The sequence below is a fragment of the Theropithecus gelada genome, chromosome 12, assembly GCF_003255815.1.
Source record: "Theropithecus gelada isolate Dixy chromosome 12, Tgel_1.0, whole genome shotgun sequence".
NCBI lineage: Eukaryota > Metazoa > Chordata > Mammalia > Primates > Cercopithecidae > Theropithecus > Theropithecus gelada.
In genome coordinates, this window is record NC_037680.1 from 77,968,841 (window position 1) to 77,986,458 (window position 17,618).

Here is a 17,618-nt window from a genome sequence, read left to right on the forward strand (position 1 = left end):
TTATGGTATACATAGATACTGTCTATTCTATTTTTAAAAAATCTAGGAAAATACATTAAGATCTGTTTATTATTACTATTAGTGGTTTCTTGTGTATGTGTTGGTTTGACAAGTAGAGGTTGTTTTCTAACCAAAAACATAACACAAAAGAAAGATTTAGTACAGGATTACCTGTGCAAACAGCTGGGACAAAAACACAGGGAGACAAATGAAAATTTAAGCTACTCATGTTTATTAACTGATTTACATTTGACAAAACAAAGATAGGTGCACAAAGAGCTGTCTGACAAAGTCAAATCCCAGGTATCGAACAATAGTATTCCCCTGGCTGCCCTAGTTGCCCACTCTGCGGGGGATGTGCTCTGCCATGCCACCACTCGGTTATCACACTGCGCTGCTGTTGGGCTGCATGTGGAGTACAGGTCTGCATGCATCTGACATCAGAGAAGTGGCCCACTCAACACTAACAGCCCCAGTTCGAGATGTCGCAAGTCGATGTTAGTAACCACCAAGTACTAATTCTGTACTAAAATGGTCAGAAAAGATAACAAGCTTTGAGTACTGTGTAAAATTATACCTTTTATCGAGAATAGGCTCTTGTAAGCTGCCTTATAACTTATTTCCTCTCTTGCCAAAGTCTATCCATTTATGTCAAATCAAGAACATACACCACAAAATTTTCTAAAAAAGTACTTTAACAATGGTCATTAACTTCTCCCTAAGGACCCATGCCTAAGGTTATTTACATAAGATTTGGGATCTTCATAATTTAGGAGAACTTTAAATTCTGAGCTCAGGAAGATACTTTTCCTACTAGATAATAGGACACTCAGAAATACCTGAGGTATAATCACTGAAAACCTTCTTAAAGGAAAAAAAAAAAAAGAAGATTGAGGTTTCCTATACTGGCATGAAAGTATACATACAATTTTTATCAAAGAAAAAACTAAAATGTGAATAGTACCAAAACATAACAGATAAATTAGGAGGAACCAGCTATTAGGCTCCAATTCTTCTTACTATATTTTGCAGAAAATGCTAGTATTATAGAGATTATCAGTATATACCAAAAATGATTTTAGGTAGAAACTTCAAAAAACAGCAAAACCCAGTTTTAAGACAGGATTCATTTCTAGAGACATTACACATCAGTATACAATTAAGGTGTTTCCGGTGGAACATCAACATCAGTGTACTTTAAACAAATCTAAGTCTGGTTCTTTTTAATCAGATGTCCTTATTTGGCTGCTAACACACCCCCACCACCCTGCCTTCAAAATGATCATTTAGTCATTAATTATAAAAAAGTATACAAATTATACTCAGTACAGAGCACGGCAAAATCTAGTTCAATTTATAGCTTTATGTAATACACATAAATCGGACAATTTAACTTTGTACTACTCTCTGGCCCTACAGTTTCCTACTTCCTGATGTTTCTTGGAAACTGTAACTGTTCAGACAACAGAAACACTAATTACTTTCTTAGGGAACAAATAAAAAATTTTAAGAATTGGCTAAAGTAAGCACCCCAGAGTCACTCTATGAAACACAAATTCAAATGGTATTTTTAAAAAGTGAATTGGAATATGTGGGAAATTTAAACAGCAGGGATTCTTCTATTTAATGCCTGCCCCATTCAGGGACACTTATATTCACATGTAAACCTGCTGGAATCCTTTCTGAATGTGTACGCTCTATTGACCTCAGCACAACTGAGTGAAGGGGAACGAAAGGGAGAGACCATCTTCATCCTTTGTTTTTGCAGAATTTATTTAGAAAAATTTTATTAAGAGATTCTAAAAAGTAACAAGAAACGAACACATTTTTACCACTGCATTCATGTTGGCTTTTTTGAGCACATAGCTCTAAGTGGGGGGGTGGCGGGGATGCCTCAAAAGGGGAGAGGAAGGACTCTCCTTGGCCTGGGAATAGGTGTGCCTACGGGAACCACAGGAGCAAGAGTCAAGAGTTCTTCAGAAAATAGCCTTTAAGTCAGGACAAAGGAACAATACATTGGCAAATTAAGCACCAAAAAGATTAAGTAATTTACTTGCCATTTTCATAAACAAAATAATTAGTCCACTGTCTCATCTTTTCTCTATCATGTCTTTTGTATAAAGACATTTCTTTCTGAGCTGCGTGTTGTCTAGACAAAGCCACGTCATCTGATGAGAAGCAGACTTTGCTCAGCAACATTGAGAAAAAACAGATCTACTTCTTTCCATTTCTTAGCCTGTGTCAACTGCTGAATGCTGAAACCTAACCCCAGAGCCTCACTTTGCCATTTCATACAGTTTGAATTAAAAAAAAAAAAAAAGAACCTTAGAGAAAAAGAAAAAGCTTTGACTCCCCCATTAAAAAGTTTATTCTCTAATTCTATAAATATCAAGAAGGCAGATGTGTTTTATTTTATTTGACATTAGGAAAAAAAACCCACAATCTCAAAGCAAGCACCTGGGTTTTACTTCAGTTTATAATAATTTAATGTGCCTGAGAATTTTTGTGCAAATACATGTCATCTTTCATTAAAAATATGCATAGCGCACTTTGGAAAAAGTTGGTTTAGTTGCAACCAACTTTTCTCACAAAAAATTTTACATATATAAATATAAAACATTCCCTAATTCCTATTGATTGCACTTCTGGCTTAACCCCTTCCAGCCTCCAAGGAATTTTTAAAAACATGCAATTACGTTTGTATTCCTTGGCTACTGCACTTATTCAGAAGAAATATTCTAAAAACAAGTTTTCTTGGTTCCAATTTACTCACATTTTGCTTCTTAAAAGTAAATCCCTCCCATGCTCTACCCAGTTTTTTTTTTTTTTTTTTTTTGGAGGTTGTATAAAAATACAAATTTAAAAAATGAACTTTTATTAATCATAAATATAAAATAATTGAGTGGTATTTGGGCTCCCAGGGGCTCAAAGGCCTGAAAACAGAAAGGAAAATAGGAGTCTCCACCTATGATTCAATGAAAAAGATGAAACTCCTAATTTTGCTAATGCTGCGAGCATATCATTTGATGGATGTATAATTTAACCAGATATTAACAGGGGAAACATATAAGCCATCTCACTATTGTCTCAGTAATAGACTGAGCTTACCCCACCAACCCTTCAGAATGGCTTTCTGTAAGCAATAAAGCTACTCCTTTTCTCTTCCCATCCTTCTAACCTGGGTTCTCTCTGCTTTATGCTTACCAGAAGTAAATGTGCCAGGAAGTTCAGTATCTCTGTATGTTTTAGTATTACTAAATTTATTTTTATTCACTTTTTATTTTCAAGACAAGAAAACTCAACTGAAGGAGTATATTAAACCTTTCTTTCCTGCCTCTGAACACTCATGGCCCATTCATTTATACTTTCAATTTGCCCGACTTCCTCCATTAGGGCTCATCCCAATTTTATTTCCATTCCTCCATTCCCCCTTTCACATTCACAACCCTTGTGCAACATTCCTTTTCTCTCAAGTCAGACCAGACTACATGTTTCAGTGCGTATCTATCCCTCATGTGCTAATTTGTATAAGAGGTCAGTTAACTGCTGAACCTCAGTCCTCCTTCAGGACACCCATTTTGGGTGAGGATGTGCAAACTGGGGCAGCAAAGCTACCCATTATGACTGGGAGACTCTGATTCCTCCTTAGTCCACCTAATAAACTGCTACCTGAATTTAAATAAACCGCAGAATCTGGTTTTTGAAGACCAATTTCTGCCTCCTGGCATCTTCCATTCTCTTGGGCACCAGGGTTCTTGACCACTCTGGCTATCCCCAGTCTCTTCAGCCTGTCCACTAAATTCATCTTCAACTGGCCAACATCAGGAGGGTTCCGGGAGGGTCTCAAGCCATACATCTCCTGGAGAAATGTCTCAGCTGGTCGAGAGGCCAAAAAATTTTCAGAGAGATGCACTCGAGGCTCAAAGGGCAAAGGAGAAGGGCAAGGTGAGTGAGATGGTGAATTTGGTGGTGTGGAAGGGATAGCCAGGGATTTAGGGAGAGGCTGGAGGGGGTTCTCTGAAATTGGGCTGTGGTACACTTTGGCAGAGATGCCTCGTTCTTGTAGAAGTTTGGCCAAGCTCATGGTGCTACTGAAGGTTGTAGTGGAATCTCGTCGGTTGGTGATGGACTCACCAATGCTGAGTCTATAGGACAAGGCAGGAGAATTCACAGCCGTGTTGGATGAACTGCTACCACTACTTCCACAGGATAATGAAGGGAACCCAGAGCTTAAAAAAACAGTAAGTGGGAGACAGTGTTTAAGAATAAAAAGCAAGCCCCAAGCTGGCATTTAAAGTAATTATAGTAGTTATCCTTGGTAAATATAAAGTAACAGGCAACAAACACATCTGTAACTGTATGCTGTGGAACAGATCTGGGAAATGAAAATTTGACATGATACGTCAATGATTAATTATTTGTAATTTGTAACTTAGTAATTAACTTATTAAAAGATATTTTCAGTAGGATATGAAAGGTATTGCTGTACTCTTAGATAACTTTACTCTTAAATTTTAACTCTAAAATGTACATCTGTAGAAATACAATTAAATTTTATGACAGAAAGCAAAGAAATTTGAAGATTAAGGAAAGTAATCTTTAGAATGTTTATTTATATATCCATTCCATAAAGTGAGATACATTGAGACAATAATCCATAACAGTTTACCAACTTTTAAAAAAATTAAACATGAAATGCTCTTCTGGGAGAAGTTTCCTTCTTTTTAATCTTTTAATTTTATTTTATTGCGAAATAATAAACTTCTAATTGTTAAATTTTATTTTCTCAAGAAATGTTAATTTCAAGCAATGATAGTATAAAAATATCCATAGAATGAATTTTTCTCAACCTTGACTTGAAACATGTGTTTTTAGGAAATTAAAAATAACTAATACCTTCAACATCTATTCAGTAATACTTCTTCAGCATTACTTCAGTATTCAGTAATACTACTGAACATATAGAAGTGAAGGTAAGCTTGTGCAGAGGACTGGCCCTGTAAATCTTGCAGTTTGGCTAACTCCGGGTATATAGCCCCAGCTGCGTTATTTATTAGTTGTCTGCCCTAGGACCAGTGACCTCAACCTTCCATGCCTCAGTTTACTTTACACAATACATACTCAGTTGCCCTGCCCACTTTTATAATAATCAAATGAGAAAATTCTTATTTTATGCTTAGTCAAAAAGAAAAACTAACCAATCATGTACTTAAGGAAACGGTAATGGAATGGAGATGGTACTTCTTTAGCCAATTTCCCCGCAAAACAAATGTTACCAGTGTTTAATAGATCAACTTTCACTTCAACACAAAATACTCAATACATTAAACATCAGGATATCAAAAATTTTAAAGATTATGAACAAAACACAAGCTTACAATTAACAAACTTTCTAAAGCACCAACTTGTATAGAAGCAGCAAAATTCAAATAAGTTTGACTCCGTAGTCAAACCAGTCCAACTAAAAGCCTCTGATCCGGAATAGTCTATATATTGTATTCCCAGTCTCTAATCTCCCTATTTCTACTAGACTCTAGAACTGTCTGTCCTTACCCAAATTGTACACTTCATATAATGGCATCAACCTGTATTAAGAGTCTCCTCAAGAACCAATTTTGTAAAACTTGTTATCTTGATGACTATAAGAACAATGTAGGAAAAAATGCAGATTTTTTTTTGTTACAGACTTTATTGGGATCTTTAGTGGATATCATCCAAATGCTTCCCTAAATAATTTGTTTCTATTTTATAGACATGGTGAATCATAATCTTATTTCCCTCCACACTTGCAGCTAGAAAGTTAAGACTCAAATACGTGGCTAACCTTAGCAAGCTAACATGGCTAACATAAGACTTTATGGTACAATTTGCACACTAGATTTATTCTTTTACCCATTTTATATCCTTACTCTTGATTCCCCTTTGCAACATCTTTTTTTTCTACTTCTAGTTAACATTATTCTTTAATGCATTTAAAGTAATTATGGTAGTTATCCTTGGTAAATATAAAGGGACAGGCAACAAACACATCAGTAACTGTGCACTGTTACACGTTCTACATATCTTTAAAAGCCACCTTAGACCCTTTTGGGAATTGTTAGGATGGAAATGGCATCAATATGGTTTAATAAGGGACTACATATTGGAATATTCAAGTTTTAGCCTACGTAGTAAATAATTTGGCCTTGCCCAGAGAGGTCTGGCCTTTGCCCTCCGCTCCTTGGAGGCAATCTATGTCACCATAGGAGTGTCTTTGGCTAGAGTGGAGGCTGATCACACTAAATCTTAGGGTGGGCCAGGCCACACCCAACAGTCTTAGGGTGAGGAATGGCCATGCCAAAAAGACCAACCATGTGATTTAGGGTAGGGCCTTTGAGTCATGCAGTATCAGTTGGCCAGAAGGCTGAGTTCAACTCTGTTGAACTGAGTTCAGTCAATCATACCTACACAACAAAGCCTCAATACAGACAGACTGTAAACACTAATACTTGGGTGAACTTACCTGGTTGGTAATATTCTGTGTGTACCATCACATATCAATACTAGGAGAGTAATGAATCCTAAGGACACATGTAGAATCCTCTAAGACTCTGCCCTATGCCTTTCTTCCTTTGGACAATTTTAACCTGTATTCTTCCCTTGTAATACAGTAGCCACAAGTATAACAACTTGCTGTGAGTTCTATGAGATCTTCTAGCAAATTACTGAACCTGAAAGTGGTTTTGGGAACCCTCTGCACTTGCAGGTGTTGTCAGAAGTGAAGGTAAGCTTGTGCAGAGGACGGGCCCTGTAAATCTTGCAGTTTGGCTAACTCTGGGTATATAGCCCCAGCTGGGTTATTTATTAGTTGCCTGCCCTAGAACCAGTCACCTCAACCTTCCATGCCTCAGTTTACTTTACATAATACATACTCAGTTGCCCTGCCCACTTTTATAATAATCAAATTAGAAAATGCAATGTGAAAATATTCTAAAGACACATTATCACAGAACATTAATTAACATTCTAGAAATTAAAATGAAGGTAATTTTTAAAAGAAATTCATGAAAATATAGCTGAGGAAAGAAGTGAGGCCCCAGATTTCCCAGGCACTCTTACCTGGGGGTAACCTGAGTGATGTCAGAGGGATGTAATATTCTACAGGTGGTGAAAGTGAATGTTGAGTTTGTGCATGACAGGCACTTTCCTGGATTGGCGGTTGCAACTGAAATAGATTTTTAGGGAGCAAATACAAGATGGAAAGACTAGATTAATAATGTAAAAAGCTCATCATTATTTATTAATAATATAGCATTTATCAAGTACCTTTTATACTAAAAATCCCCAAATCTGGAAATGAAATAAATATACATAAAGATTGTACTAGTATTAACTGGTTAGTATATAGGTGAATCCAGTACTTTAAAACTGTAAAGCAAAAGGCATAAACAAAGCTTAGAAATGAGAAAAGAAAACTGAAAAAATACATTAAAAAAATCAAGATCTAGTTATCCAAGTGATTCAGTCAAATTTAACTACTCTGGTGGTTCTCAAAGTGTGGTCTGAAGACTCTGTGGGAGTCTACAGGTCAAAGCTACTTTCACAGTAATGTTAAGACAGAGGCCTTTTCTTTGTGACTGGGTTTACATTTGCACTGCTGGTGCAAAAGCAATGGAAGGCAAAACTCCTAGCTCCTCAGCACAAATCAAGGCAATATCACCAAGTTGTCCTAGTCTTCTTAATTGTTATGCACTTGGTATTTCTTAAAAAGCCATATTCACTTAAGAATGTCCTTGAAGTAGCAGTAAAAATTATCCATTAAATTTTGAATCTTGGCCCTTGAGTCGCTTTCCTGTTCTGTGCGATGAAATGGGAAAGATGTATTAAGCATTCTTGCTGCACACTGAGATACAGTGGTTATCCAGAGGAAAACACTTGTGCAACTGATTTGAAATTTTGTCATGGAATACCATTTTTACTTTATAGAACTAACAGACAAATTATAGTTATCCAGATTTGGGTGTTAAGAGAGACATGTTAAAAATGAATGAAGTGAGCCTGTCCCTTCAGGAAAAACAGCTAACAAAACGTAAGCTTTCAAGAAAAAGTTAGTTTTAGAAAACTTGTATCTACCACTGAAAGCATGAACATCCTTAAAGACTTTTCTGATGAGATAGGTGGTGATATTAATATGATTTTAATATTTTTATGTAATAAAATGTGCCAACATTTGGAAAATCTGCATAACTCCATGAACCAATCAACATTTTCTAAATGATCAATGCATGATGTTAAAAATCAAGCATGGGTGAAAGATATATTCAAAATGTAGGATATGACCATTGCATTTTATTTAATTTTAATTTTAATTTTTTGTTAGTAGAGACAGGGTTTCACCATGTTGGCCAGGCTGGTTTCAAACTCCTGATCTCAGGTGACTGCCCACCTCGGTCTCCCAAAGTGCTGGGATTACAGGTGTGAGCTACCAGCCTGACCAATGCATTTTAACGTTAACAAAGTAATGAAAAGTTAATTGTTAGGGTTTCAGATCTCACATTGCTACAAATGTTCAAGAAACTACTACTTACCTAGTTTTAGTGTAATGTCAAAAAATAGCTACAAATACCTGAAAAGACTATTAAAATACTCTTTCCTTTTCCAACTGCATGTTTGTGCCTGGCTGCATTTCCTTCATATTGTTCAACTGAAACAACATATTGCAACAGACTGAAGGTAGACGCTGATAATGAGAATAAAGCTATTTTGTATTAAGTCAAAAATGAGAGACTTGCACAACTGTTTTTCTCACTATGAAAAAAATAGCTATTTTTCATAAAACATATTTGTGTACAATTATTTTAAATGAGTTAATACACATTTTTATAGTTTCTCAGTTTTGATTTATGATATATTAAATGTCAATAGATATAACCTACACAGATAGGCTCTCTGGAATTCTCAGTGATTTTTAAGAGTGTAAAGAGTTCCTGAGCCCAAAAGGTTTGTGAACCACTGACCTGAATTCATCCAGCTCTCTACCTAATCTACTCATGCAGGCTGGCTAAGATAAAGTGGAGGGGATTAGGAATGCCACTAATGCTATAGATTTTCATTATCTGATATCCAAGATTGAGCACCCTCCAGTGAGCAGAATTAGCCAGCTGACTATCTAATAAGTCAGAATGCAAAGTACTTCTGGTTACTATACCACATTTGACCAGACACTCTTCTCACCTGTAACTGGTCCACCTGCTGAAGTAATGGGTGGTAGGAAGATCCCCGTTACTGGCTTGGATGTTGACAGTTTCTCTTCCACTTGAAGAGGTTGCTGAACCTGAAAAGTAATACCCTCCTCTTCATCCTCTTCTAAATCTGAGATGTGATAAATGGTATCCCTGGGCAACTGGGTAAAGCCTTTAGTAATGACACCTGGTCGTGGATCAAGGATGGTTCCCAAGTTTGGCTGAGCAAGCTGCTGCCAGTGATACAGAGTTTGTGATCCTGAATACGCAAAACAAAGGAGGGGGAAAACGCATGTTTACATTTCCCACAAATCTTAAAACAGAAACTAAAATTATATGTGTAGTAACAATAATGACAGCAATAAAACTATTTATTTAGTGTTAATAATTTGGTCAAAGCTGCAAATTAGTTTTCAGTGGAAGATGACAAGATGTCAAAGGTATGAGTAATAATCTGTTTTAACAGTTAACTTTGAGAAGGACATCTAAAGGGGTGAAAAAAACCCCAAGGAGACACCCTGAATAGGAAAGGAGCTTAGCTGCCAAGGCAGTGATGGAAGACAGGTGCCTAAGAGGTGAGCTGTATTTTCCCAGGTGACAAAAAAGTCAAATACTTCTCTGGCCTGGAACTATGCCTATGAAGTTGAAAGTCAAAAGCCAGGCTCCCAGGGAGAACAGGAAAATGAAGAAGATAATGAAAAAGAGGATATGTTCTACTAGTTCCAGACTATAGAACCGTGGTGAATGATCACCTCAAGCAACCACACCAGATGCGATGTCTAATTATGTCACTGTAGTAATTTCATCCTAAAAATGGCAACTCCAGCAAATATCTGCACTGATCATTAATGAATACAACTAAGTTATAAAATCTTTGAGTTTGAGGGGTCTTTATAGGTTACATACTCAAAATTTTATTTAATGCAGAACTCTTTTTAGGATAATATAAGAGAATCATTCAATGATTGTCATTATTCCAGAAAACAAAGGAATTTATTTTGAATTCAAGTTTTTTCTTAGGAGAGACTAGAAACTGAACCGAAAAAAGGAAAAATACAGGCACACACACCACTAAGTCAATTATACTTTTGGGTAAAAAACTCTTTTGAAAAGGAAGGTGGAGATGAATTATTATCTCTAGATCATTATCATTTATCATATCTTATTCATCTAACCATGGAAACTGCTGTCGATGATATTCCTTAGCAAAGGACAGAAAAAGATTACTCCTCCTCCCTGCTCAGGTTTATATTAAAAAACATCAGTAGAAGAGAACTGCTGGCTGATGATTCAGAGACTGCAACTCTCTTCATTCATTAATTTTCCACAAAGTACTACAAAGTCTTGCCACCCAAACAGCAAGGTTAAGGGATAAAAAAAGATCATCTGCACATAATGCTCCTAAAATTAAGACACAAATCTCAATTCCAGGGAAAGGAACTTCCAGTAAGTCACGTGGCTTAGTAAGGGCGCTACTGATTTATTACCTTCAAGGGGCTTGACAATTTGTAATTTTTCTGGCATAAAACCTCGAAGGCAACTGGCACTGCTGAGGTCTGTGATCTCTGACTGGTTGGTGCAGAGAGAGACAAGGCTCTCTGTCGGGGTGACACAGCCACTAACCCCTTCCTTCTGGTCAGCCAGAACCTGGATCTTCCGCTGCCATTCTTCAGCGAAGAACTGCTTCTCACTTAAATAGTTCTGTCGACGCAAGTTAAGGCGATGCAGTGCTGTAGCCAAATCACTGTCTCCAGAGGGTCCTGGTTGGCCCATCTTCTGGGAGCTCCTATAGGAAAATTGCGTTCACTGATTAGATCTTGAGGATCATCAGCACGACCCAGACCTCTCCCTTCTATAATGGAGAGCATTCAAGAGACTGATCTTAAAAACATGGTATTTTCCTAGATACCTGGAATATAGAAGTAATAACAACAAACCAAAATTACCAACAACACTATACATCATTTTTACAGATCATTTCAAATGACTTGAAAGGCAAGATAATACTTTATTGATATTCTGTGCTTTCTGAATTTTCTATTTCATTTAATTTATGAAACTACACATTCAACCATCTATAAATTCTTATTAGGTGGTCACAAAAGTAAATATTATATTTTGCTGAATCTGTATCATGGATTGCAAGAGGTACTATTATTTTATGTATCATAAAGAAGGAAAAAAATGCTACCCATTAAGCTAAGGCATACTATTAGTTACAAAAGATAACCATTTTAAAAATATTAAAATATGAAAAAAATTTTCTTTGGGCCACAGAATCACCCATCAACACTGCAGAACATTTAAAAGAAAACAACAAAATTTGTACATAATACTGCATTTTTATAGTTCACTGATGCCCATTTTTTCACTTCAACACTTTTGAAACTGGAAGCTATCTTATAATTGATATCAAATGGAAGACTGGCAAGCTGAGTTGTGGGTACTCTGGGCTACTTGGGTATAAATCCACATAAATGTGTTTAAGATCTTCTCCTAAGATAATTGTGTAACAGTGAGGCAGTAGGACACAAAGCTACTGTGGGTGCAGAACACTGCCCAGAACAGACCAGGCAATGCAACTGAAACCTAGTGTGATGAATTCCCATGTTAGGAAACATTTCCCTTTGGTGCCAAACATCTATCTTTCAAAGCTTTCAGCTCACTTTTCAGTAAAGCTGTTTACCATCTAGCTATATAGAATTCAATGTATTAATAAAAAGAATGAAAAAAAAAAAATCTAAGTTTAAATAAACAGAAAATCGACAGCACCTTGATGGTCCTCAAGATGTATTCAAACTTACATTTATCCTGAAAATCACCAAAATGGTTGAGATTATGAGCATGGATTATGAGAAGGTGTCATCCGATGTATTCATGCTAGTGACCAAATAGATAAAAAAAATTTGACTTTGGCATGATCTGTCCCACAAATAATAATACAAGGCATCATAAGTGAAGGAAAACTGACAGTTCCAGAACCTTCTTGGGACAGTAGAGTAATGCTGGAATGTGCGTATGTGAATCTGGTGAGGCAACGTGAAAAGAAATGCAGAATCACTGTTATCATCGGATTCCTACCCTGCAACTTCCTCTGAGCTGCTCCCCTGGTTCAGGAGTGATTTGTCCTCTGTTTGCTGAAGACCAGACTCAAAAGGTTTTGCTGTCATGATGACACTTGAACGGTTGGAGCCTGGAATGGGTAACAGAGCTGGGAACAAGATAGAGCGGCCCCGTGTGTCATTGGCAATCCTGACGGTATCAAACACCCGCTTCTGTTGGGCTCTGTCAAAAAAGGAAGTGTTCATTATTATCACTGCTAGCCACTAAAGCATCTAGAGAAGAGGCATGGATGTGCAGTCCATCAGAAATAAAGCCACCCTGAGAAGTTTCTATAGTTTAGGAGAAATCATCAGAAAATAAGCTTTCAGCTGCATAAATGTTTTCTTTTGAGAAGTGTCTGTTGATAACCTTCGCCCACTTTTTGATGGAGTTGTTTTTTTCTTGTAAATTTGTTTGAGCTCTTTGTAGATTCTGGATATTAGCCCTTTGTCAGATGAGTAGATTGCAAAAATTTTCTCCCATTCTGTAGGTGGTCTGTTCACTCTGATGGTAGCTTCTCTGCTGTGCAGAGAAATGCAAATCAAAACCACAATGAGATACCATCACACAACAGTTAGAACGGTGATCATTAAAAAGTCAGGAAACAACAGGTGCTGGAGAGGATGTGGAGAAATAGGAACACTTTTACACTGTTGGTGGGACTGTAAACTAGTTCAAACATTGGGGAAGACAGTGTGGCGACTCCTCAAGGATCTAGAACCAGAAATACCAATTGACCCAGCCATCCCATTACCAGGTATATACCCAAAGGATTATAAATCATGCTGCTAAAAAGACACATGCACATGCACACGTATGTTTACTGTGGCACTAGTCACAATAGCAAAGACTTGGAACCAACCCGAATGTCCATCAGTGACAGACTGGATTAAGAAAATGTGGCACATACACACCATGGAATACTATGCAGCCACAAACAAGGATGAGCTCATGTCCTTTGTAGGGACATGGATGAAGCTGGAAACCATCATTCTCAGCAAACTATCGCAAGGACACAAAAACCAAACCCTGCATGTTCTTACTCATAGCTGGGAACTGAACAATGAGAACACATGGACACAGGAAGGGGAACATCACACACCAGGGCCTGTGGGGTGGGGGAAGGGCAAGGGATAGCATTAGGAGATATACCTAATGTAAATGACGAGTTAATGGGTGCAGCACACCAACATGGCACATATATACATATGTAACAAACCTGCACGTTGTGCACATGTACCCTAGAACTTAAAGTATAATTAAAAAAAAAAAAAGAAGAAAAGAAGCTTTCAAACAAGAGAACTCTCTCACAAATGAGGACACTGTGAGGAAAACACTGAACAGTAAGCAAATTACTACTGAATCTCATAATACCACTTTGGATTGTGGCTTCTTTTTAATTTCTATTCCAATAATTGAGTAACAACACATGTGATCTGTACTTACTTTTGTTTAAAGAGAGAAGATTCCTCATCCAAACTCAGCTTTTTACGCATAGTCCCCTCAATTTCAGCTGCCAAGGATTCCTAAGAAAAAGAGTTTGAGATTTCTAAAGTGATTGTTGCCCTTAAATGAACCGTCTCTACAACCCTATACTTTGGTGTTATAATAAAATACAAGGAAATAGTCAAGGCTAACATTCAGGGGAAAAAAGACATTCTGGAAATATAACTTTTAAATAAGACTCAACTACCTTTTCATAATTTTTTCAAATAGGAAAGTAGTGGAAAAGCTAATATGATAAATAGAAAATATATGTGCAGGCACAAAAAAAACAAAAAGTCTGAAAGGCTGTAAACCCAGTGTTGACAGTGATTCTGTAGAGGGTGGGATTTAATGGTATTTAACAATTTCTTTTTGCTTTTCTGTAATTTCTAGCTTTTCTATAATAAACATGTATAGCTGGCTGGGCACCGTGGCTCATGCCTGTAATCCCAGCACTTTGGGAGGCTGAGGCGGGCGGATCACGAGGTCAGGAGATCAAGACCATCCTGGCTAACACGGTGAAACCCCATCTCTACTAAAAATACAGAAAAAAAAAAAAAAAAATTAGCCAGGTGTGGTAGTGGGCGCTTGTAGTCCCAGCTACTAAGGAGGCTGAGGCAGGAGAATGGCGTGAACCGGAAGGCAGAGCTTACAGTTAGCCGAGATGGCACCACTGCACTCCAGTCTGGGCGACAGAGCGAGACTCCGTCTCAAAAAAACAAAAACAAAAACAAAAACAATAAAACCAACAAAAACATGTATAGCTTTTATAATATTAAACATGTATAGCTTTTATAATATTAAAAAATAACTTAAAAAAGCAAGCAAGCTTCCTCTTCCCCCGGTCAGGGATGAGGACTAAATCCAGTGTTGACAGTGATTCTGTGGAGGGTGGGATTTAATGGGATTTAACAATTCCTTTTTGCTTTTCTGTAATTTCCAACTTTTCTGTAATAAATATGTATAGCTTTTATAATATTCAAAAATCATTTAAAAAAATAAGCAAGCTTCCTCTTCCCCTGGTCAGGGATGAGGATTCAACTAATATGAGTGACATGGCTCAGTGGGGCTAAGCTGAGGATGACTGGAATTGGAGGCAATGGTGTGAACTCATGATTTTATATATACACATATGGACGAAAACATATATATATATATAGTATAGGCATAGGTATGAAATACATATATTTCCTAGTTCTATCTGTTGAGAGGACCTAGAAGCCAAAATACTCTAGTGGCAATCAATGGGCACACCTAGCACCCAGATCTTGGATTCAAAATACCATTCTTCAATAAAAGCAACCAGAGCTCTTTGGAGAAATGGCTGATTCCAGGGCTGGGACAAAAGTACAAGATGAGCTTAAAGGAGACCCTACTGACCATATCTAGGACAATCTGAATATCAAAATAGATAATAATAATCATAGCTTGTAATCTATTGAATAAAATAGAAATCCTTAAGTCCATGACATACCTAAGTGAACAAATGAACAAATAAATGGAACAGAAATGCGCTAACTTACAAAAGAAAAATGTCAATTAATAAATGTTGAAAAATGATGAAATTTGAAAATCACCGTTTGGCAGTCATCACTGCAATAACTCTGCCAGATAAGAACCATCAATGGGTGCTAAAACTAGTGGGTAATAGCTTGATGAGGAATAGGATACTTAGTCTCAAATTATCTCTCATAAAATGTTTACTTTGATCACTTGGTTGGGGTAGTATCTGCCAATTTTCATCACTACACGGTGAATTAGTAGTGTTAATTTAATTAACTGTTAATTACCATTAACTTTACAGTGGAAAAACCCAGCAGATTACCTTAGCCAAGAGACCAAAGTTAATTAATACCACCTGTAATGGGCTAAACAGCCATTATGCACCTCTTGAAACCATGCTCTGAGAATATGGCATTATTTCTGCCAAGAATGCATTACCGGAATCTAATCATGAGGATGCATCAGACAATCCTAAACTGAGGACATCCTACAAAGGCCATGAAAGAGAAATAAAGACAGAAGAACTGTCCCAGATGGAAACAACAAAATTCAAAGTATCCTTTAAAGGACAATAGTGAGACAACTGGAAAAATTCGAATGGGCTCTGTGGATTAGATGATACTACTGGATAAACACCAACTTCCTGAAGCTGATGGTTGTAGTGTGTTTATGTAGGACAGTGTCCTTAAGAGTGTACAAATGTCCTTGTTTTTAGTAAATACACACTTAAGTACTATGGGGTAATAGGGTATATCAGCAACTTACTGTTAAAATAGCCCAGTGGGAAAAGAAAGAGAGAGAGAGATTGAATGATATGGAAAAAGCAATAACATGTTAAAAGCTGAAGAATCGATGTGAGGGATATACAAAAGTTCTTTATACTATTCTTGGAACTTTATTCTAACTTTAAAATTATTTCAAACGTAAAAAACAAAATTATGCCTCCCTATTTTTAAGAAAATCTACTAAAATTTATAGTTTCAGTCTTTTGAAAAAGTTCACAGGATTGCACAGAAGAATCAGATTGTTAAAATAACTCTTTTGAACTAACATTACAAATTCTAACATAAACTCAGAAGTTTTTATTAATATTCTTAATCCAAAAAATACCGCTTATAAATGAATTAAACAAAAATGAATCTTGTTCTCATAAAGCCTACATTCTAACAAGTTAAAAATATCAGGAGACGGCCAGGCATGGTGGCTCATGCCTGTAATCCCAGCACTTTAGGAGGCCAAGGCAGGCGGATCACGACGTCAGGAGATCGAGACCATCCTGGCTAACACAGTGAAACCCCATCTCTACTAAAAATACAAAAATTAGCTGGGCGAGGTGGCGGGTGCCTGTAGTCCCAGCTACTCGGGAGGCTGAGGCAGGAGAATGGCGTGAACCTGGGAGGCGGAGCTTGCAGTGAGCCGGGATCACGCCACTGCACTCCAGCCTGGGTGACAGAGTGAGACTCCAACTCAAAAAAAAAAAAAAAAAATCAGGAGACTCAAGATTTATTGAAAGAGGTTTTAGATATTCAAAGCACCATTTAAGTAAGCGGCAGGTCGTGGGCATAGGGTAGGATGATCCAAGTTTAACTAGTTCTATGGTACACAGCCGTAAACTGAATTTCGTTAGGGCTCATCTTACGTATTATTGATACAATATATCTGTAAAGTCACCGGTTAGAATAAATAAGAGTATTAAGGAAGATGTCAATATACAAATTAGGACCTAAATCAATAATTGGAGTCCAGAAACAAGGACAAACCACATAATCTCTTCTCAAGATGCTTTATGTCATCATAAACCATATCACTTTTAGGACAAACTAATCTTAAACAAATTTCATTAAATACGTAGCATCTTTCTTAGTCGCTTACCCCAGTAAAAGCTCCATACGATTGGGAGAAGTAGAGATGAGCAGCAGGGCCAGATCTACTACGAAGTTCCTTTATTTCTTCTTGAGATTCATGTAACATTCCTAGACACTCCATATTCCTGTCTTGTAACTCGTGCAGCTAAAAGAAAGGATGGTAGTGTACTTTATTGCCTTCCCAAAACAACAATAGGGAAAAAACCCCCAAAACCTTTTGGGATAAGGATTAATTTTATCCAGAGGGCTAGCTAACTTTATGAATATAACTTCAATACAAAGACTAAAACAAACTAAGCAAGAAGAGTATATATATTTTGAGCTACCAGAATTAGGGAGGGGTGTCTTGGCCAAAATTACACATGAATGTGACTTCCTGAAAGTCTGAAACGTAGCTAGACTACCAGAACTGTTAATTTAATATTGAATGCTTCATACCCTT

The 17,618-nt window shown here is 37.0% G+C and overlaps 1 protein-coding gene across 1 annotated transcript in view; it reads right to left on the reverse strand.

Annotated features, from left to right (window-relative positions):
• Nucleotides 1-209: 209 nt before the first annotated feature.
• The window catches only part of TRAK2 (trafficking kinesin protein 2), a 76,850-nt gene continuing 59,441 nt past the window's right edge, over nt 210-17,618 (reverse strand). Inside the window, exons 10-16 of the mRNA XM_025404432.1 lie at nt 17,184-17,321; nt 13,770-13,849; nt 12,303-12,506; nt 10,709-11,007; nt 9,214-9,480; nt 7,099-7,204; nt 210-4,229 (exon numbers count right to left, since the gene is read on the reverse strand). Coding sequence (XP_025260217.1) covers nt 3,554-4,229; nt 7,099-7,204; nt 9,214-9,480; nt 10,709-11,007; nt 12,303-12,506; nt 13,770-13,849; nt 17,184-17,321 — 1,770 coding nt within the window. The 3' untranslated portion in view covers nt 210-3,553. The remainder of the gene's footprint in view (nt 4,230-7,098; nt 7,205-9,213; nt 9,481-10,708; nt 11,008-12,302; nt 12,507-13,769; nt 13,850-17,183; nt 17,322-17,618) is intronic.